General features: G+C 45.5%; 1 protein-coding gene across 1 annotated transcript in view; it reads left to right on the top strand.

The window, feature by feature from the left end:
- Nucleotides 1-14,392, top strand: part of PIP5K1B (phosphatidylinositol-4-phosphate 5-kinase type 1 beta) — a 140,663-nt gene extending 126,271 nt beyond the window's left edge. The window contains exons 14-15 of the mRNA XM_066604199.1: nucleotides 2,538-2,649; nucleotides 13,700-14,392. Coding sequence (XP_066460296.1) covers nucleotides 2,538-2,649; nucleotides 13,700-13,702 — 115 coding nt within the window. The 3' untranslated portion in view covers nucleotides 13,703-14,392. The remainder of the gene's footprint in view (nucleotides 1-2,537; nucleotides 2,650-13,699) is intronic.
- Nucleotides 14,393-22,931: the final 8,539 nt, after the last annotated feature.

Here is a 22,931-nt window from a genome sequence, read left to right as displayed (position 1 = left end):
GTAGAAAGTACTGTACACTGGATAAGCCAACAGCAGCTACCAGGGTCTGTGATGATGTCACTGTCATGTGATCACCTGTGTGGGTGGAATCAGGGATCACATGACCAGGGGCTAATCACTGTATCCTGCAGTCTGCTGAGCTGGTGATGTCTGAAAATCAGCTGTGTGTATGATTCGGGATGGATGTAGCAGAGCTGTGTGTGTAATGTGCTGTGTGTGTGATGTGTGAGAATGAGGATGCATGTAGTAGAGGTATGTGTAATGTGTGGGAATCAGAATGGATGTAGTAGAGCTGTATGGTTAATGTGCTCTGTGTGTAATGTGTAGGAATCAGGATAGATGTAGTAGAGCTGTGTGTGTAATGTGCTGTGTGTGTGTGTAATGTGTGGGGTCAAGATGGATCTAGTAGAGCTGTGTATGTAATGTGCTGTGTGTGTAATGTGTGTGGATCAGGATATATGTAGTAGAACTGTGTGTGTAATGTGTGGGAATCAGGATGCAGTAGTAGAGCTGTGTGAATAATATGTGGGAATCAGGATGGATGTAGTAGAGCTGTGTGTGTAATGTGTGGGGATCATAATGGATGTACCATGTAGCACAGCTGTGTGTGTAATGTGCTGTGTGTAATGAGTGGGGTCAGGATGGATGTAGTAGATTTGTGTGTGTAATAAGTGTGGTCAGCATGCATGTAGTAGAGCTGTGTGTGTGTGATGTGTGGAGATGATAATGGATCTACCACATTGCACAGCTGATACTATAATTTCCTAATAATTACTAGTTGCTGCATATTTAGCACAGTAATATATTTTTTTAACATGCTGTCCTGCACAATGCAGGTCACCTCCATCTATCCCTTAGCCCCCAGTCCGCCAGCACCCAGCCAACATACTGTATTACAGTACTCGCCAATGCTTAGGGGCCCCTTGCAGCATGCAATCAGCCATTGCCCACTGGTACACTTTACTGCACCCACCAGAGGCCCGCAGGTGCTATATACAGTCTGCCAGCCACCAGCTGGACCAGCCAGCACACTTTATACAAAACAGCCTCCTTGCTCACATCATACACCACTCTGAACTCCAGTGCCAGTGCAAACAAGGCGACAGTGTCCACTGCCGCTGCTTTGCTGGCATGATGAAGATACACCATACAGCGGCATGGGTCCCACCACCCATCGAAAATTAAAACAACCGCTTTGCATCTGTAAACGTTAAAAATGAGTGCTGCTACTTGGATGTGCAGCGATTGGCTGCAGCAATCACATGACCTAGTCAGCAGCAACCAGGAAGGACAAAGTGGTTGTGAAAGAATTCTAAGTGGTACGAAAAGCCTTTAAATGGGAAAAACAATTCTGCATTAAAATCCGCAGTTAGACCTGTAGAATTCTGCAGCTGCGGGTTTAGCTGTGTCTTCTGTGGTGAAAGGAATCTAAGACATTTACTTGGAGTGTGCATTGCATAAATAAAGGCTTTTTTGTTGCCACCAGGCAGTAAGTGACTGAGCAGTGTATATGTAATTGTGTGGACTCATTTACTGTTCATGTTGTAGCAGCCAATATAGACAGCTTATTATGTCAGCAGTGACTGAGTGCGTGGGAATTGTATACATTCAGGAGATGGGGTTGAAAAATAACAAATTCTATTGCATTGATGAAGTTGTATTGTTTGCCTCTTGCATAATGAGTGGAGTTTTAACAGTATGGATGTTATGGGTCTGCTGTACTTTAATATCAATTGAAGGACTTGATAGAACCTTTCTATACGGTCATCCCATACAGCAATGTAAACGCAATACCATGCAGGCCTGTGCAGTCTAGAATAGATTGTACATGCTTTTTGGTGCATGCCATACAGTTGCTTTTGATCCACACGGCCTGATCCACCCACTTACACATCTCACAAATATTGCTAAAAACTACGCCTGCTTGGGAAGGATGCGTCACAGTCACCACGTTAGTGCGGTATTACATGGAAGAATTGCTGAAGCCCAATTTAAGATTATGCAATAAACTCTGTGCTGGGATTATGGCCAACATAGATAGATAGTAAAATGGATTGCTATCTATCTCTATCTCATATCTATCTATCTAATCTATCTATCTATCTCATATCTATCTATCCATCCAACATCTATCTATCTATCTCATATCTATCTCGTATCTACCCATCTACCTATCTATCTATCTATCTATCTCATATCTATCTACCTATCTATCTATCTATCTCATATCTACCCATCTATCTATCTATCTATCTCATATCTATCTATTTATCTATCTATCTATCTATCTATCTATCTCATATCTATCTCTCTATCTATCTTATATCTATCTCTCTATTTATCTCTCTATTTATCTCTCTATCTATCTCTCTATCTATCTCTCTATCTCATGTCTGTCTGTCTGTCTATTATGGATGCTGAATCCCATTTATTCAGTTACTAAGTCGTATCGATATCCTATAATCTACAATGTATGTTCTGCATAAATTTGTTGGATTAGCCTTTCCTCTAACTTCTGGCTTCTTTTCTCTTCCTAGGAGAGGACTGCCATCAAGTTCTACATTCACACTAGAAGACAGTGCGTACCAAACATCTGAACAGAGCACAATAGAAATGGACAATGACAATGACGCCTTTGATGTCTACTTAGTAAGTCATTTCTCAGGGCCCGAGTGTACAGACTTTAGAGGACACAACAAGTACTTCTAGTATTGGCCAATATTGGTACCAGATACTTGGTGCAGTTTTATCTCGGCCATATGTGACACAACCTTTCCTTCTTCATTAAAGTCAAATCTAGCTGCTCAGTGAATAGTGGCGGGTATATTGCCAACTTTAGATCTAGATGCCTGCACTACCTACATTATTTACTCATACCATGCGGTGTAGGTGGGATATAAATACTTTGGTTGTATTCACACTGGCATTCAAACAGGAGCCGTAACAACTCCACAATGATTCGCTTGATCCTACCAGATACTACACTTTCAGCTCCCCTCTTTTTTCTATACTGAATATGGTGCACAATTTTTGGCTATGAAGAACAAAGAAAACTTGAAGTAAAAGTACTCACAGAGGTATAAACAGAACTCTTCAGGCTACGGGCCTCTTAGGATGCAGCATAGTATGCAGTGTGGCATTGCCTAGTAGGATTAGGGCTGGATTTGGGCGCCTCTGCGTGTTTGGTACTTTTTGCGTACACAAATCACTTGCATTTTTCCATCAAAAACATGGAATGGCCAACTAGTGTAATTGGCTCTATATGTTCTATTTTTCTGCATAAATGCAAAAGGAAAACAGAACCCAATGAAATCCATGGGTTCTATTCACTGCGTATTGCGTACGCAAATATGCTTGTGTGAGACTTGCACAGATGCAAGTTTCCATCATAGGAACAGAGAAATGAAAAGGAAAAAAAAACAAAAACGGTGTGCAAGCACCAACAGAACCCATTGGAGGTGTTCCGCATGGTTTCCGTCACGGTTTCTTTCATTTTACCAGAAAAAATAGCACTGCATGCTGCGCTACTTTTTCTGCATTTTGGTCAGACACCACGATGGGAACCTCCTAACAGATGTAAGAACTTTGACCAGCTTCGGCTGTTTTCACATCACATCTGTGCTGGGGATTCTGCTTTCCTGCTCCATTCGAGCAGCAGGAAAGGGGAACCCCCGCGGCCAAATGGTTCCATATGTGGAGGAACCGAACAGAGCCGGATGGACTCCATTGACTATAATGGGTCCGCCTGCTTTCAACCCAGCTGTCCGGTTTTGGGCCGGAAGAAAAAGCGCTACATGCAGCGCTTTTTCTTCCAGTATTCGCAGCCACATCTGTGACGGAGCCTCCAACTGAAGGTTCCAACGCAAATATGAACCCGGCCTTTCCCTGTTGAAGCGAAGGGTTCTAGCTAACCTATCCGCTAGCACCAAGGTTTATTACTAATCAATTGTTAGAAAACGCACAAACATGCAGTACTTTTTTAATAATATTGTAGGGAATTGCATTTGCGACAGTTTCTCTATTACCTACTTAGCTGTCACCTGAAACTGTTGCTTTGACATTTAGGAGAGTATATGGCCGGCTGCGCACGGGCGGATTTGCTTTGTGGAATCCGAATTCCGCCCATAACATGCTATTGAAAATCGCTTTTTCCTCTGCACAAGCGGAAATCAAATGCAATTTTCCGCTTGCGGATGAAAAACCGCAGCATGTTCTATTTTTGAGCAGATGCCACGCCGACGGCTTCCATTGAAGACAATGGAAACTGTCTGATCTGCGGGCCTTAGGCAATGACGTTGTGGAAAGGTCGAGGATTCCGCATGCGATGACGTGGGAAAAGCGGAGGATTAAAAAAATCTGTACCGTGCATCTCTGACGGCTCGCCGTGTGGACCATCGGCAGTACAGAGAAGATTTCAGAAAGGAAGGTACGCATGGATTCCGGCTAGGCACAGGGTTGGATTCCGCATGTGTGCCGCCGGCCTAAGATTACCTTCACACATCACACCAGAATTACGCAGTGACACCGGTATAAAAAAACCATAACCAAGTCCTCAAAAGAAATTCACATTTCCATGTTGACTTTGGAGCGGATTGAGACGTGTTTTTGACTCATTACATTACAATGATGGAAATCTGTACTGAACATCCACAACAGATATGGCATGCGGCAGATGTGCAAATCCACAGCATGCCTAGAATCTATGGTGGATAGTTTATGCAGTGAGTGAAAGGGGTAAATGCCGTTCACCGGCTAATTATGTGTTTAGTTGAGGACTCTGCAACTGAAAGTCTGCAACAGGTACACTATATGTGAATCCACCCTAAGGGCGCTTTCACACGGGAGGGCTTATCCCACAGGACAGAGCATAGTTGCTGATTTTATCAAAAAGTACAGGGTTTTTTTTGCGTTTTTACCTACAGAATGCGCTCTGTCGAATTTCTTGCCGCAGACTTTTTGAATTGCGGAAAGGATTCTCCTGTATGTTGGAAATCCACAATAACAATTTCCCAAGCTGACCTTAATTCATTAATCTGGCAATTTTGAACAAGTGTGGATTTTAAAAAATGGGACTAATTCCGCCCCGTATGAAAGCACTTTTCATACGGGACCAATTCCATTTGGCTTCATCAACAGTGTAGAGGAGGCACTTATAGCACCTGGACACTTGCCCATGTGATGTTAGTTATATAGATGACATCAAAGTGAAACATGTGACGACTTCTGCATTCGGTGCAGCGCGGATCTTCTCCTGATGGATGGAACAACAGTTTGTGGAGGCAGTTAATCCAAAAAGCCAACAGGACACTGATCAGTGACCTATATAACAGAATAGAGCCCTCATAGGGTGCTGTGCGCACACCAGCCTTTCATGCTGACCTCCAGACATGCTGTGCTAGGTAGACTATTGATGCCGCTTTGCACTAGCCGCCACTTATCTTTCCGATTGTGTGCTCTTCCTGTATGTTGGCTTTGTCAGTGCGGCCGAGAGATAATACAGCCAGATGCCGCGGAGCATGCTAACCACAGCCCTGCTGTTAATCTCTCCTGGCGCGCTCTACGTGGGTTCCAGGATACGCTGGGTGTTGGCACTCGAGTTCCTTCCTTATTTTCACAAGCATGAAGTCAAGTTTGAATAACAAATAAAGAGAGGCCAGAAAAAAGCATTAGTCAAATAATGTACGATCCCGTGACACATCCAAATGTCTTCATTTGTTAACGGCGCTCCGCTCCAAGATAACCATGTAGCTGCTGGAAAAGAAAGCTTCGACTTTACAACATGTGATAATATTTTTATACTATAAGCCAATATCAGTGTGGGTGGGATATTGGAGCAATATTGTGAGAACTGCATGCTGCACAATATCCTACTTATCTCCGTATCCGGCTCTGCCTGCCGCTCTGTCCTTCAGGGCTGAGAAGTTAGTTGGAAACTTTTCTTATCTCAGCTCTCTGTACAGTAGAATGACATGTACTGTTCTCCTTTGTTAGCCAGTTCAACAAGAGGAAAAACTTTCTGTCCCGTGATCACTACTTCATCTCCCGTGATCACTACTTCATCTCCCGTGATCACTACTTCATCTCCCGTGACTCCTGTGGGAAGATTTATTAGTGACAGGCAATAAAACCTTTTAACTGACCTCTTTAATGGACTTTAAACCTGCACAGAATGGATTTCAAACCTGATTACTGACAGCCAGGCTCCTGCTCTAACAGCCAGAAACCGCAGATCCTGGAAGTTTAACGCCTTAAATGACACAATCAATAGCAACTGCGGCATATAAGTAGTTGACAGGGGGATGGGGGTTCCTATTGTCACACATTGACACCCTACAGTGCAATTGCAAGGTACCAATGGGTTCTCATGGCTGCCAGAACCTGACAAAGGCTTCCATATCTGTTATATGTAATTCTGCCTATTGGGCCTGCGTCCCACAAAGTCTAATAGGCTGCTGTCATAGGCTTAGTAGAATGCACTACATAGGTAATGCAGTGTACTATCATAATGATCACATCTATCAAATCCCCATGAGGGGCTAAAAAAAAAACTGTGTCAGAAAAGTTCAAAAAAGTTAAATTCAAAGGGGAAAAAATCCTGTTTAAGTAAAAAAAATACACATTTTCCTTACAAATACCTCTTTTGAATAGATTAAATCCCACCCCCCAATTTTTTTTAAAGTAACACATAATAGGTATTACCACATTCATAACGACGCAGACAATGAAAATGTTTTGTTATTTTTCTTGCTTGTTGACCACCATCAAAATAATTTTAAAAAGTAATGCCAGAATTGCTATTTTTCTTTTGTTTGCCTCCAAAAACCCTTTAAATATATATTTGTGAATGATATTAGCAGTAGAGATGAGCGAACGTACTCATTTAGGGCAATTTCACAATCGAGCATCGCTTTTTTCAAGTAACTGCCTACTCAGGCGAAAAGATTCGGGGGGCGCCGGGGGTGAGCGGGAGGTTGTAGTGGGGAGTAGGGAGGCGGAGAGAGAGAGAGAGAGCCCCCCCCCCCTGTTCCCCACTGCTACCCCCCGCTCCACCACGCCGCCCCCCGGATCTTTTGGCCCGAGTAGTCAGTTACTCGAAAAAAGCGATGCTCGATTGTGAAATTGTCCTAAACGAGTACGTTCGCTCATCTCTAATTAGCAGCTCTTTTTAATATTATTTTTAGAGTAGGGCTTATATTTCAAACCAGCCCAAAAGTTAGGCTAGGGCTTATTTTAGGGTAGGTCTTATTTTCAGGGAAACAGGGTATAATTGTATAAGCTGCAGACTTTAAAGGAGTTGTCCGAGTTTTCTATAGGGAGTATAATAAACCCTGTGAAGAGTCTTGACATCTCTAGTTAAACAATGACACCACCTGTTGGTGGAATAGTTCCAAGCACCAGGTCCACTTTCACACCTGTGTGATTGGTAAAAGTTGTGTTTGACTTATCAGCAGCACATAAATAACATCACGTTTGACTTAAGTCAAATGTTTTTTCTTTATCTGCAACTCAGCTGAAAATCATCAGACACTGGATAGTTTTCAGACACTTGGAAGAATGCTATAATGTTTATAGAGTACAAAATACCTCCATAATAGACATGAGTGAGCATACCCGCTAAGGGCAATTACTCGAGCGAGTATTGTCCTTAGCGAGTACCTGCCCGCTCGGAAGAAAAGATTCGGATACCGGCGGGGGAGGGAGAGCAGAGGGGGTGGACGGAGGGGAGATCTCTCTCTCCCCCCCGCTCACTCCCTCAACTCCCCGCTCACCCCGCCGGCACCCGAGTCTTTTCCTCCGAGCGGGCAGGTACTCGCTAAGGACAATACTCGCTCGAGTAATTGCCCTTAACGAGTATACTCACTCATCTCTACTCCATAACCAAAACTTGAAAAACTTGGTTCAAAGATTCCCACCCAAACCGCCCCCACTTTTATATTTGCTGTAGTGAAAGTGAGCAGGGCTGGCCTTGGTCCCACTCCCCATTGATGAATGTGTTCTGTGATCACAGGCGTACCAACCTCATCTTGGTAGAGTGATCATCATCAAAAACACCCGACATAAAATCCTATTTATCAACTTCCTACTGTGAATGAGCTTTTCGCATCTCACCATACTGTGAATGCTACAAATGACTACCAGAATCCTTCACACAAGCCATCTGGCCGCCAGAGAAAACAGGAATGCCAATATTCATTTTCCCATGGAAATAAACATTCTGCTGTTTGATTCCTATTTCATATTAAATACACACAACATAAAACTCGATCGATTGATAAATGCCAACCGCGTTCCCAGCCCAGCTCCCATGCTCATTTTGTGTTATTTAGGCTTTCCAGTCCTTACGCTGCAGACTTGACATGGATTTTGGGGTGTATTTCACACTAACCGTTGCAAAGGGTGAAATCCGCTGTGAAAATCCACCAAAAATGCCCCAACAGAATTGAAATGCTGGGGATTACAAAATCCACAACATTCCCCCAATTCTGCACAGATCGAATGATGATAAAAGACCAGGTTGATACATAGCTTTGAAAATAGAGCCAAACAACTTACAACAATGAGTACTCACCTGTTCTCAGCGCCCGGGATCTAGCGCCACAACCCTGCGATTCTCTGACAACGAAAGTCAGATGACCGTCGCCTGCCAATCAGAGGCCGCAGTATCACCGCCTGTTCTCCTGGTATAAATGCTCACATCTTGGGTGCCATAATGACAGGAATTCAAAAAGGTGATGCTGCGGCCGCTGATTGGGAGGAAGTGGTCATCTGACCACTGTCAACAGAGACCAAGAGAATTGTGGGGCTGCGGGGCCGGGTCCCTGAGGAGGGACAAGTAACCTTTGTTCTATTATTTTAAGTAATTTGGCTCTATTTTTAAAAAGTGAGTATGTAACATTGGTGACCACTCACAGCAACATAGTATGTAAGTAGAGTTGAGCGAACATACTCTGCCGAGCTTGATGCTCGTTCGAGCATTAGCGTACTCGATGGTGCTCGCTACTCAAACGAGCATCAAGCCGTGTTCGACCCCACCCCAGTTTTTGGCTCCTCCCCGCTGTGACGTGCCTGTTTTGGCCCCTCCCCGCCGCAACGCAGCGCGCGTCATTGGCAAATTTTTTGACAAGACATAGAGAGAGACACGAACCAAGTGAAGAAAAAAAAAAAGCTTGTGACCCTGCGTCCCACATACAAAAATGCTTGAGTCTCCCATTGTAGTCAATGGGGTTCGTTACTCGAGTAGAGCTCTCGAATTTTACGAAAAGCTCAACTCGAATAACGAGCACCCGAGCATTTGGGTGCTGCTCATTTCTATATGTAAGGCTAAAAAAAGACATATGTCCATATAGTTCAGCCTATTGCCACCCAATGTTGATCCAGAGGAAGGCAGGAAAAAAACAATGAGATAGAAGCCAATTTTCCCCAATTTAAGGGAAAAAAATTGCTTCCAGACTCAGATGACATAAATGTCAGGGGATCCTAGCTACAATCTAATATGTATAGGGGCAGCCCAAGCATCCATGACATTGTTGTTAGGGGGAAAGAAGAAGTGTTTATTTTCCCATGGATGATAAGTGAAGTCAGATGTGTATGGTAAATGCTTATCCCCCCCACACACATACACACCCTATGACAATAAATATGTACTTTCGGCTAATCTGAGCATGCTTGTCCCTGGTGAAATTAGGAAAATAAGCTGTTTACAAAAGCTATCTCATCTGTAGGGCTAGCTGTATAATTGTCAGCATGTTCCATGTTATACTTGCCCTATATACAGTACAAAGAAAGAGTCTCCGCTGGGAAGTGAAAGGTCAACATAGAGTATCTAAACCCCGTGACATCAAGACAAGTGTCTACTACAGTTATGTTTCATTCCAATCAGTTGCTTAACTCCATCCTTTCCAACAGAAGCACCAACTATTGGGGAAATGAACATTCGGGCAAACGTGTGCCTAATAATCGGCATGTGTCAATGCATCTTATGAAATTTGTTCTTCCCAGGAGGATAGACAATGTTCCACATACAAAGCATATCAAATATAGTAGTGGTCCATAGAGGAGTTGTCCGTTTCGGACAGGTGTGCCTTTTTTTGGGAAGAATGCCTTAACAAAAAGCAAATAAGCTATAATGTGTTGAGGAATAGAGTAGCAAGTGATCAACAGCCCTGAGGTGCCACCAGAGGAGGAACGATACATTGCACAGTTTCCAAATATCTAAACGGGCTGTCTGTTTAATGTACACATGTGCTAAGTCCTCCAGAGATAAAAGCTTTCTTGGAGCTGCTCTATACTCTGACTACTGGATAAGGGCCTTGAAGTCAGAATTCCATAATGGGGTAATTAAGAATGGGTTTTCTAGATCAGTCAACTAGTTGGACAACAACCTGTCTTCATATTACGTTGTCCACTCCACTCTAAATTCTACAAGGTTTTGGGTGTTTTTGTATAAAGACTCAGAATTTTTCAAAATCGTCTTTAAATACTTCATTTTGAATTTCAGAAAAAGTCCAATATTGGGTAACATATAAAGTCCAGACATTGTGTAGACCTAGCTGAATGCACATTGTAAGAAATGAATTAAGTCTAATAAGTAGTTGCTGCAATGCCTTTAGAGTAAATAAGAGAAATTAGAAATTTCCATTTTAAAATGTTTTCTGTCTTTGCTGCGGGGCACGGGAGGAGGAAATCACAATGGTGCGCCTCTCGCTGGTCTGTGTTCTGCATGTTCTCGGCACAATGTCACATGCTCTTTTTTCCCTTGGCAGTCACTGATTAAACACCCACTGATGCTGAAACGCTGCATGTAGTTGTATTGGTGGGAGTCTTTAAAATGGAACAAACATGTGTTTGTGCTTTTTTTAAATGACAGAAGTAGATGAAAGGCCTAAAGGCAAACCGTTTCATGCTTGTGATTAAGCAAGTCCGTTGACCCGCAATAATACATGCTGTGTGGCTGTGATGAAAATAGTCGTACTAAATGGTTGAGGTAGATTTGAGGTTTTAAATAGTGGAGATGCAAAAAAAAAAAAAAAGAAGCGGAGAAATAGGACTGGTGTTGACCAGTAGGTGGCGGTATTTCAAGATAATCCACTTCATTGTATCTGGCTTTGTTCTGGCTATGAAAGGTTGCACATGAAATACTTCCAACACAGATTCCTTCTTTGTCCATAGTCTATACTGGGCCCAACATATGCCAAGAAAGTGTCATTATAGCATATGGTCAGGCGGTTTATGTCAGTATACCTTTTTCTCCCCACTGGATTGAAACGTGTCCACAATTTCTGAAAAAGCGCAACATACAAAGCACAGACATTGTATAGACATAGCCGACTGCATGGAAGGCGGGAATCACAATTGTGCTCCACTCAATGTCAGCGGGTGGCATACACGACTGGGTGGCATACAACTGAATAGGTTGGGGCTGTATGTTTAGTTTATATTTCTTTTGGTTTAACCCTTTCCAATCCAATTTGTATCCAGATTTTCCTAGGAGGCTTACTCTTTTTCTGCCGTTATACAATGGCGCTATATGCTGGCTAAAGCCAGTACTGCATGAGGTGACACGTTGGATAGGCTCCGACAGCAGAGAGGCTGGCAGTATACAGTAAGAGAACCCCGACGGACGTCTTCCAACATCGGAGCTGTACAGCCTTAAATCAGAATGTCTTTAGACGATAGACAGTGGATTGGAAAGGGTTAATATTTGGAATACCCTTTAATCCCATTGATTTTGGACAGTCACCTAATGGACACAGGTCTATATTTTGAATTCTCCTACTATTGAGATAGTAACACTTGCAGTAATCTGCCTCAACGGGAGCCGGTCCCGAACTAGTTCTCCTCGGTTGACATCAATGGGTTCCAGTCTCTGCGTATTTTATGCGTGCAAATACGTACGCAAATACGCCCGTGTGAAGGAGAATGCCATGACTGCCCTGTAGCGTCATCTGTACCTGTTGTAAAAAGGAGCTGTCACCAGATAGAATCCGCGGAGCTGGCGGCATGGCTCGCTGACTCTATCCCGATTTTTTTTTCATACTCCCCTCCCCCTGTACCCGAATGGGCTCTTGTAAAGGTGCCTGTACACAGGATGACAGCCGTTCCCCTGACTATCGCTCCTTCGGGTGATATACACCCCATGTAGATGTACCTTCATTAGCTCCAGTACCTCTTGTCGCTATGAATGGGTGATGTCAAGACTTGATTGACAGTGAGGGTGCCGACTGCCACTTGAGACATTGACAGCATCGAGAGCTAAGAAGAGCCCGTCCCAACAAACAGACTTGTAAGGCCATTCATGCTCCTCTGGGGAATATGCAAATGGAAAGATGGAACAATACCTCTGCAGCGCACCTTCTAGGTGTCTCCTTAAGGACAAATGATACCCTTCCAACCCATGTCACAGGCCTCTCACTAGCCAAACCAGAAACCTACTGCACACTGATGAGGGCTAATCACCCTGAAACAGCTGTCTGTGTATGGTTATTCTGGCTTTGGCTCACACTTACCAGTCATTGTTATAAGGCTTGTTTAAATAGTCTTACATTGACTTGCAGGAATGCTGCCTTCTAATAGGTTATATAAGTTAAAGCATGCATTATCCTAAATATACACAGTGACCTCACTATTTATACACGTCGGCACGTATTCTACATGGGCTTGGTTATAGCTATCTGCATCGCATTATATACTGTAATTTAAGATGTTTCTAGAACACACAGGTTTTCTTGTTCTGACAAGAGGTAAAATGTATACAGGAGATTACTTGAAATTCGATAAAGGAGTTTTACCTGTTTGAGTAGGTTGGCAGCTGTCATGGTAGACGCTGATCAGTGCCCTAGTTAAACAGCGGCTCCAGAGGAAAATCGGAATTATCTGCAACAAATCTAGCATGTTGCAGTTTAAAAACCACAACGTGACTCAAATCCGCAGTGGAATATTCTACTTTTAGGGCTTTTACCCACTAGTGTTTTTTACGGGTTTTTTTACGGTTACTTTCACACATCTGTATATTATGTCGGTATTTATAAGCCAAATGTGAGAGTTTTCAGTAAGAGAAAGTAATGGCCCAATGCACACGGACGGAGTTTTGCTTTAGATTTCGCGGCCAGACGCCTGCCGCGAATTCCGCAGCAATGTCCGTCCGTAGCATGCGATGTAAAATTATTCTTCCACGCACACGAGTGGAAATCAATTCTGATTTTCGCTTGCGGAGGAAGACGTAGCATGCTCTATTCTTGTGCGAGACTCGCACGGACGGCTTCCATTGCAGTCAATGGAATCTGTCAATTCTGCGGTGATTCCGAAATGTCTATTTCGGAATCACGGCGGATCAGTGTCAGCGCGGACGCGTCATTTCCTGCACTGTGCATGTGTCGGGCGTGCCAGCCGGCACATCCACAATGCATCTGAGACAGGTACACGGGGATCGCTGGCCGGAGGTTCATTCGGCGCTATTGGAATGGAGCCATTCAGCCATGAGGATTCCCCTTCCCTGCTTACCGAATGGCGCAGATGTGACACCACCCTAACATAAAATTCACAAAAAAAACTATTTTTTGTTAAACTGAATGGGCACTCCTTTGTTCTCCCGAGCTTTAGAGCGATCCCACTTCCATGGCCTATCCTATTGACGATATACGTGAAATATACGTAAATGCTATCCCATAATGCTGACCGTCTTCTATCTTCTTCTTTACAGTAAACAGTCGCACGGGATGCTACTAGTGCGAGCCAGCTTGCTGTACAACACAGTTTACTGAGCGGGAAGAGGAGATTCCCTGACATTTCCTACGGACGTGCGAGCGCGGTGATGTCTTCTGCCTCCATCGGACATACTTTGCTGGTGGAACGAGGAAGGACAATTTGTTGCACTTTGCTTATGGAACTGTGAAGAACTCTTTACAAAGCATTGAGGTTTCTGCTTCCATTGCTGCAAATCATCTTCAAACATTTCGGGTGGCCATTACCCAGAATGCACATGGTGTTTTCTTTGCATGTTTTCCGCTGTGAATGGCATGAACATGACCTGCTGACTTTCTGAAACTCCATGCAAAACATCATGAGTACAAAAGTAAATGAAGTCCTTTTTTTTCCCCCCCTGCCCCCCCCCCCCCCAGGTCCGCCTTGTTGGGTTGCAGTCTACTTTCATGCGGCTTCACGTCCTCATACTTCCAGACAAACAGCTTCTATTCAGATGCTTTCAATATGTTTACTATAGACATGGACGAATACGTGCTGTTTCTAACTCCGCCTTATGTTGTGTACAGACCGTCTCCGAAATATTGTGATCTAGTTTATTGCTTGTAAATGACAAATTCTATAATTTATTTAGACAAATTACCTGTATACTATAGTTTTATGGATGAAAGAAATAAATATTTTGTTCTCAGTAGTTGGTTTCCTCTAAAATCACATTTTAGCACCTTTGTAGTCACTATGCTACTTTGTTTCATCTGGTTTTAGGTGACAAGTAATGTTGCAGCTGTTGTAGCAGTTATCAGCCACTCACGTGCTGATGTAACGTAGGCCAGTCAGACCAATGTCCGCTCCAATATTAGGCCAGATTGACACAAGCGTATGCGTATTTGCACACACGTATGCAAATGCGTAGGCTTTTTTACGCACATCGGTGTATTTTGCTGCACTTTTCCGTGCACAAGGCATGTGCATTTGCAGGCAGCAAAAAAATAAGCACCGATTAAAATGGCTAATTAGTCTAATGAGTCTCAAATATGTTCTTTTTCCTGCACAATTATGCAGCGCTTCATGCATCTCCTAGCGTATTTTGCGCGCAGTTGCACATCCCTATTGACTTCTAAGGGGACTTTCCTGCAATGCACAGGGGGGAAAAAAGCGCGCTGCAATTATTTTGCGCAACGCAAATGTAAGGAAAAAATACATGCATGTGAACTTACCCATTGAAATCAATAGCTCTATTCACTGCGTTGTGCAATATGCCCATGTGACGCTGGCTTTAGTATTATATTAGGGCGCATTCAGACGACCGTATATCGGCCGGGTTTTCATGCCTGGCCGATATACGGCGTCCCTCGCTGCAGGGGAGGAGGCAGGAAGAGCCGGGAGTAGTGCTCTGAGCTCTCGCCCCCTCTCTGCCCCTCCCATTACAAGAGAGGGAAACCGTATATCGGCCGGGCATTAAAACCCTGCCAATATACGGTTGTCTGAATCCGCCCTTAAGGCTGGAGTCACGCAGGACATATTCATGGTGGAAATCTCGCGGTTTGGCCGCAGCGAAAAACCGCAAGATTTCCGCTGGGAAAGTGCTGCTTCAAAACCCGCAGCACTTAGCCAAGGGTTTTGAAGCGGCCCGGCCGCACGCTTTTCCGCTGCGGACGGCACTCCCATAGAGCGGGAAAAAAAAGAAAAGACATGCTGCGGCTGGCGAATCCGCGCGGCAACGCTGGCTTTGCTGCGATGGATTTGCCATCCCACGTGGATGAGATTACTGGGAAATCTCGTCCACATGGCTGGATAATCCCGGGATTAGCGGCCGCAGGCGGATTTGCTGCGGCAAAATTCTGGACGGAATTTCTGCGGCAAATCCGCCCTATGTGAATCCAGCCTTAAGGTACACTTTGTCCCACAGTAGCACTGTGGACCTTTACTGGACCTCGGAAGGATGAAGGCTGAGTCAACCTTGAGCCGGCTACCTGAACCATGCGGGGATTGAACCCACAACCAATACGAGGCCCCTATTGCTGCCTGCTGCAGAGGATCTACAGCCTGCACAGTGCCAAACTATTAGGTCATTTCTTTCTTAATCTAGCATAAAACTATTATTGTTGCATCATTAGGAATATCAGGATTTCCAGCCCATCAGGGTTCTAGATTAATGGGAATTTCCTGTAATCTGCAATCATTCCTATAACAGCTAGCAGCGATATAGGCAATGTGCCTGCACCATTCTTTTGCCCGTTTCACAAGACGAGAGTCTCATGGGGGAATCAAGCCAAGAGTATCTTTCAAGACCAATCAAAAAAATATATTGATTCTGTGAGTTGCCAGAGCAAATAAATCGGCCCAAAGTAGAATTAAAGGGGTTGTCCCGCGCCAAAACGTTTTTTGTTTTTTTTTCAATAGCCCCCCCGTTCGGCGCGAGACAAACCCGATGCAGGGGTTAAAAAAGAAACCCGGATAGTGCTTACCTGAATCCCCGCGCTCCGGTGACTTCTTACTTACCTTGCGAAGATGGCCGCCGGGATCTTCACCCTCGGTGGACCGCAGGTCTTCTGTGCGGTCCATTGCCGATTCCAGCCTCCTGATTGGCTGGAATCGGCACGTGACGGGGCGGAGCTACAAGGAGCCGCTCTCCGGCACGAGCGGCCCCATTCAGAAAAGAAGACCGGACTGCGCAAGCGCGTCTAATCGGGCAATTAGACGCTGAAAATTAGACGGCACCATGGAGACGAGGACGCCAGCAACGGAACAGGTAAGTGAATAACTTCTGTATGGCTCATATTTAATGCACGATGTACATTACAAAGTGCATTAATATGGCCATACAGAAGTGCTGAACCCCACTTGCTGCCGCGGGACAACCCCTTTAAATGAACGTGAAACGTTCATAATGCGGAGAACAGAACCCATTGATTTTGGTGGATTTATTCTCACTTTTTTTTGTGCCGTCGTTTTCGCAGGTGCAAAAAAAAAAAATAGGGCCTGACCTATCTTTCTGCGGTTTGCGCACCAGAGACCTCCATAGGATCTATAAGACATGTGCAAACACGCACATCTGCCCGCGTTGGTATGCGCTAAACGCAGCAAATACCCGCGATCACCGACACCTCGCCAGGTAAATTAGCCTTTTAAGTCAGGGCAGGGCAATTCCCCCACCTGTGTGAGAAAGTCTGTGTGATCCTGGCCAGGACTATTGAGCTGTGTTATAAAGTTGGCACACACATTGGATGTACAGTACATCAGCTAATCCCATCGGCAGGATTGGCCAACCATCTAATGTGTATGGGGGTCTTCAAACTCTTCCCCAATGGCAGGTGTTGGAGGACATAGGATTGTGCAGTTGCCTTTCAGCATGCCCCACCCTCTTGTTCTTGGGGATGTACACTGGCGTCACGGCTGACTACCGCCTCCCCATTCAGAACACATGCGTGTTCAGTTGAGCATGCATATGTAAGAGTTGGTAGAGTCAGCTGTCGGAGTAACGATCCTTCGGTTCTCATCTAATTTGTCTGGCCAGCCTAGCGGCGTGTTCACACTGTTATATTTAACATATACACCAATGTAGCTTCCAGCATATACATATCCATGGGCCACTATTCACCCAACGGAGGCCAAAAGTAAGTCTTTATTGTCCTTGCCGGGGTGAGATACATTGGCAGACCTTTTCTTTATTGGACAGACTAGCACTGACGGAATTCTAGCTTAATTTGAGCCAAAGGCTGGCATGAATGCCATGCACCCATTTATGATATGCTGTAGACACTTTTTGCACCTCACTCATCAAGGAGGTGGTGGAGCGGAAAGGACATGATTTAACGGGTCTTGCTTAAAGGGGTATTCTGGGCTTTTACTATTGGTGACCAATCCCCAGGATAGGTCATCAATAGTTGATTGGTAGAGGTCTGCCGCTCAGAATCCCCGCCGATCAGCTGATCCTCAGGCCCGCAGTCATTGTAGTGGGACCGGATGTAGTCATCAGTAGTTAGAGGCAGAAGTGTGAAAGATGGCTTCAAACCCACTAAAATCAATGGGAGCGATGCTTTCTTTCACACTTCCGTCTCCTCATTGTGCTGCTCTGACAACGGGCCGGAGGATCAGCTGATCGGTGAGGATCCCAAGCAGCAGATCCCCTTCGATCAACTATTGACTACCTATCCTGAGGGTAAGTCAATAATAGTAAAAGCCTTTATAGGTATGGGTGTTTATCAATAGGGGTAAATTACCTATTGGGGGCACCTACTTAATGGGGTGGAAATTATCTACCTACAGGAGGCACCAACTTAATAGGAGGGGAAATGACCTACCTACAGGGGGCACCAACTTAATAGGAGGGGAAATTACCTACCTACAGGGGGCACCAACTTAATAGGAGGGGAAATTACCTACCTACAGGGGGCACCAACTTAATAGGAGGGGAAATTACCTACCTACAGGGGGCACCAACTTAATAGGAGGGGAAATTACCTACCTACAGGGGGCACCAACTTAATAGGAGGGGAAATTACCTACCTACAGGGGGCACCAACTTAATAGAAGGGGAAATTACCTACCTACAGGGGGCACCAACTTAATAGAAGGGGAAATTACCTACCTACAGGGGGCACCAACTTAATAGGAGGGGAAATTATCTACCTACAGAGGGCACCAACTTAATGGGAGGGGAAATTACCTACCTACAGAGGGCACCGACTTAATGGGAGGGGAAATTACCTACCTACAGGGGGCACTGACTTAATGGGAGGGGAAATTACCTACCTACAGGGGGCACCGACTTAATGGGAGGGGAAATTACCTACCTACAGGGGGCACCGACTTAATGGGAGGGGAAATTACCTACCTACAGGGGGCACCAACTTAATAGGAGGGGAAATTACCTACCTAGAGGAAGCACTTATTTAGTAGGAGGGGAAATTACCTACCTACAGGGGGCACTTAATTAATAGGAGGGGAAATGACCTATCTACTGGGGGCACCTATTTAAAGGGCCACTCCGGCAAAAACCCATTTTTCTATTCCTGCTACCCTCACCTGATTGCCTGTCAGAGGTCTTCTCTGTGTATTCCAGCCACTTCCCTGCAGTGCAGCCCCCCGTTTGGTATCATTTTGAGGTTTCATTCACACAAGCGTTTTTACGCAGGTATGTAGCCGTGTTTTCACGCCCCCAGTTGAAAAACGCAACCATCTGAGGAATTGGATTCCAATGCATAAAAACGTTACACCAGAAAATATACAACATTAGCGACCGAAATCAGCGACTGCTAATATACGCTGTGTAAACGATAGGTCTGGATCTATCTTTAATCCGACATACACTGGTGGCTCCCATAGACTCCTGTGGGAGCTGGAAAATAGCGAGGAGACAGTCTAGCAGCGTCCAATGCAGGGAAAAGCTTATAGGTGCCTCTATCTAAGCATTTGCAGTCATTGCGAGGATTTATGCCGAGCGAGGGATTTCCAGGCTGCGGCGTTATGTTTTCGCTGATATGACGCACCCGGCCATGTGAATGGTGGAGAAAATGCTAATTAAGCTTAGGACGTGATCACAGAAAATCATCCATTCATGCGAATTACCGGCGCATACGAGCGAACGTAAAAACGCATACGCTCATGTGAAAGAGCCCGGGGGTAAGATTTTCTTCCTTTTCCCCTTCAATCAATCCCATGATGCATTACCATTACACTAGCTAAGGTTATACCATTTGTGTATGCAGGGTGAACTGTTTAATTTTCATTAGCTCCTAAATTCACCTAAATAAGCTTCAAATCATAAGTATACAGTCAGGAGGATGAGCTGTGATCTCCTCTATTACAGCTGTGTGACACGAGCTGTGTGATCAGCACCACTAACTGTGACAGGAGTGTCTAAAGAGCCCGTGTGGTAGATCCATGTAACAGCATCACACAGATTCGGAGCTCTTTCCCATGAGCGCATATCGACCGTCCGTTTTCACAGCCGGCCGATATACGCTGTGATCTGATGCATTGGATTCCAATGCATCAGATCACATGGGCATATTTCTGAGACGTAAAAGCGCCCGGCCGGCCAATATAGCGCCGGGTGTTTTTACGTCGGGCCCAAAAGATAGCCCTGGAACTATCTCATTCCTCCCTGCTCATTCTGTGCAATGGAAGGGGGCGGAGCTAAGGACCGGTCCACCCCGCCTCCTTTAATTGATGGCTATGGACAAGGGGTGGGGCATGGGCGGAGCTAAGCTACCACACTCTCCTCCTCCCATTCGTTACAAAGAACAAGCGGGGAGGAACGAAAGGTGAGCCTGCACGGGGGGGAGGGGAAATGGTCGATGGCCTGGTGAGCTCAGTGCATTTGCGCCGGCCTCACCAGGCCATATGAACAGGCGCACAAACGTTTGATTTGTGCACCTGTTCACCAGATTTTCCTCTCCCAATGTAGCGTATATCGGCTGGCCGTGAAAACGGCGGCCAATATGCGCTCGCGGGAATAAAGCCTCAGAGATGGACTAGAAACTGCATCCATAACCCTCAAGTAGATCTGAGTTGGGCAGAATTGAGATCACATGACTATCTGGGGAAAAAGCCTGTGAGATTCAGACGGAAAGAAATAACCAACCAAGGTAACACTAACCCACTTATATATACTGGGGGACGGCTACATAATGAAAGAACTAAAACATGGCGGGCCCTTTAATGGGGGGGAAATTACCTATCTACTGGGGGTATCTACCTAATGGTGGGTAGGGTGGGGGATTACCTACTGGAGGTATCTGTCTAATGCGTGCGCTAACTACCCAGCCCCACCTAAGCCACCTCCCCATCCCCCAACCGACTCTAACTATGCAGGGCACCAGGGGCATTATTTGGCACAAAGCCCGGTGCTAAGGAGGTGGAAGTGTCCGGCTATCATATAACCTGGTCCTAAACGACATCTTGGCCCTTTACTTAGGTGGCACCATAACATCTGGGCTAATCTTAATTTCTCATCATCATGGCCGAACGCTAAAAATTCTAAGCACTCGCTACACCCCTAGATGAATTTCTTGAGTGGTGTAGTGTTCACATTTTGGGTGGTCCCGCTGTACTGCTGCCTCGGGGGCTCTGCAAATGTGACATGGCGTCCAACAATTATGCCAGCAAAATCTGTGCTCTAAAGGCCAATTAGCGCCCTGCTAATTGTCCATCAGAAATTGGCCAGCAACTTACAGGTGTGGGGGGGGGGGGGGGGGGAGGGGGGGCTATTGCTTCTAGCGAACATGAAAAAAAAGTTGGTGTAAATCTAATTATTGGTAAAATTATAATTCTCCACTTTCATGGCCCTGTGTTAACAACTTCCACAAAACACCTGTGGGGTCAAGATGCTCACTACGCCTCCTGACGAATTACTTGTCGTTTCCAGAATGGGGACTTTTGAAGGGTATTCCTTATGTCGCTGCACCTCGTGAACCTAAAACGGTGCCTGGAAAATGTCCTAATTAGAGGAAAGTCCCAAAATCCACAGGATGCTTCTACGTTACTGCAGTCTGTGTGCGAATCATGTTACACAGTAGGACCCCATGGGGGATATTACTAAAAACTGCTGAATTAGGCTAAGAAATATTGAGTTTTCCTTCTCCATTATCTCCCACTGCGTTATAGGAAAATGGTTTGAAATCTCGGGAAAAAAATAAATTTGAACATTTCACCTCCACTTTGCTTTGAAACACCTAAAGGGTTAACAGGCTCCCTAAGTCGGCTGCAAACGAATGGGTCGGATTCACATGCGGGAGCTTTGTGCCCGGCCGGCGTCCGCGCGGACCTGTATTTATCTGTACTGCGGATGGTTCGGACGGCTCGCCAGCAGACATGCGCAGGACTGATTTTTTTTGCATCCTTTTTTCTGCGTTTTAGCTGAAAACCTGTGTGATCACGCTGAGAAGGCTTACCACGTGTTAAAAAATGAAAGGACATTTACAAAAAGTGACAGCATTAAGTAGGCATATGGTAAATGTTAGTTATTAACAAGTCCTTTGGTATGAGCGTCTGCCTTAGGACTCCTTCACACCGGCGTATTTGCAGGCGAAAAACTTATGCGCAATATGCAGAGAACACGACGGGTTCGTTAACATTTCTGTATTTTTCACACACATTTTAGTAGCAGGACGTAATACTCTTCTTTCCTATGAGTTCTTTCAGATAAACTATTTTTTGACGTGCCGAAAAAAATCGTGCGGCAAAAGATAGCGCAAAAAGCACGCTTTTGTTGACACTGAGATGTCTCTCTGTCAGAAGAAAGGACATGTCCTACCTTTTGATGGCACAGTGCCAGCGGCTCCCATAGACTCCTATGAGAGCTGGCTGGCAAAGAGAGGGGTTGGGGCAGCGGCATACTCGCTGATAGCAGCCATGATGTGCTCACGGCTGCTGTCCATTCACCCGATTTAACACTCAGCCGCACTGTTTTATCGTGACTATAGCGCGGCCATCTGAGCGTTAAAACGGCGCTCACGTGAAAGAGCCCTCATTCTGCAAACACGCAGCGCTGAGGCATGCACAAATGCGAATACGCTCGTGGCAGCGCCTCATCGCCTTAAGGCCCCCTGTCCACAGTGTATACACTGGCGGTAAACTGCCGGTGAACCACGCCGGCCGACGCCTTCCAAAGCGCCTGCCCCTGTCCACGAGCAGAGAATCATTGCAATTCTCCGCTCGCGGCGGGCAATTCGCAGCATGCTGCGAATTGCCCCGATTCTCTGCGGTCAGCCTATCTATTAGATAGGGCTGATCGACGGAGATTCAGCGGCGGCTCCCGGGCGCAGATCTGCTGCGGGACTTCACAACACCCGTGGACAGGGGGCCTTAATGGGACCTTAAATAAGATTGCATGCCTTTGCGACCTGCATAGGAGCACCGTGCGAGGTTTCCCATTGAAGTCAACAAGAAACACGGCACATAGGAGGATCACAATTTCACAGAAGCGATGTGATTTTTAATCGAAAACTCGTCGCACTGCTGTGAAAAATCGCACGCAGGCAATCGCAATATCGCCCGTGTGAATGCAGCCTAAAGGACGGTCTGCACAATATCGCCCGTATGAGTGTAGCCTAAGGGATGGTCTGTACTGGCCCCTGGGGGCCTCCCATCCCGCAGTCTACAGCTCCCTGGAACACATAATCCATTATGGCATCTGTCCTCCTTGCTACTCATCAGCCGGCCGCTAGATGGCAGAAGAGGAAGGGCTCCGAGCTCTTCACACGTTCAGACATGATAAATCGAGGACC

Source organism: Eleutherodactylus coqui, chromosome 5 (genome assembly GCF_035609145.1).
Source record: "Eleutherodactylus coqui strain aEleCoq1 chromosome 5, aEleCoq1.hap1, whole genome shotgun sequence".
Classification (NCBI taxonomy): domain Eukaryota; kingdom Metazoa; phylum Chordata; class Amphibia; order Anura; family Eleutherodactylidae; genus Eleutherodactylus; species Eleutherodactylus coqui.
The sequence above is the reverse complement of the archived record's forward strand: the minus strand, read 5'-3'. Positions and strand labels throughout refer to the sequence as shown.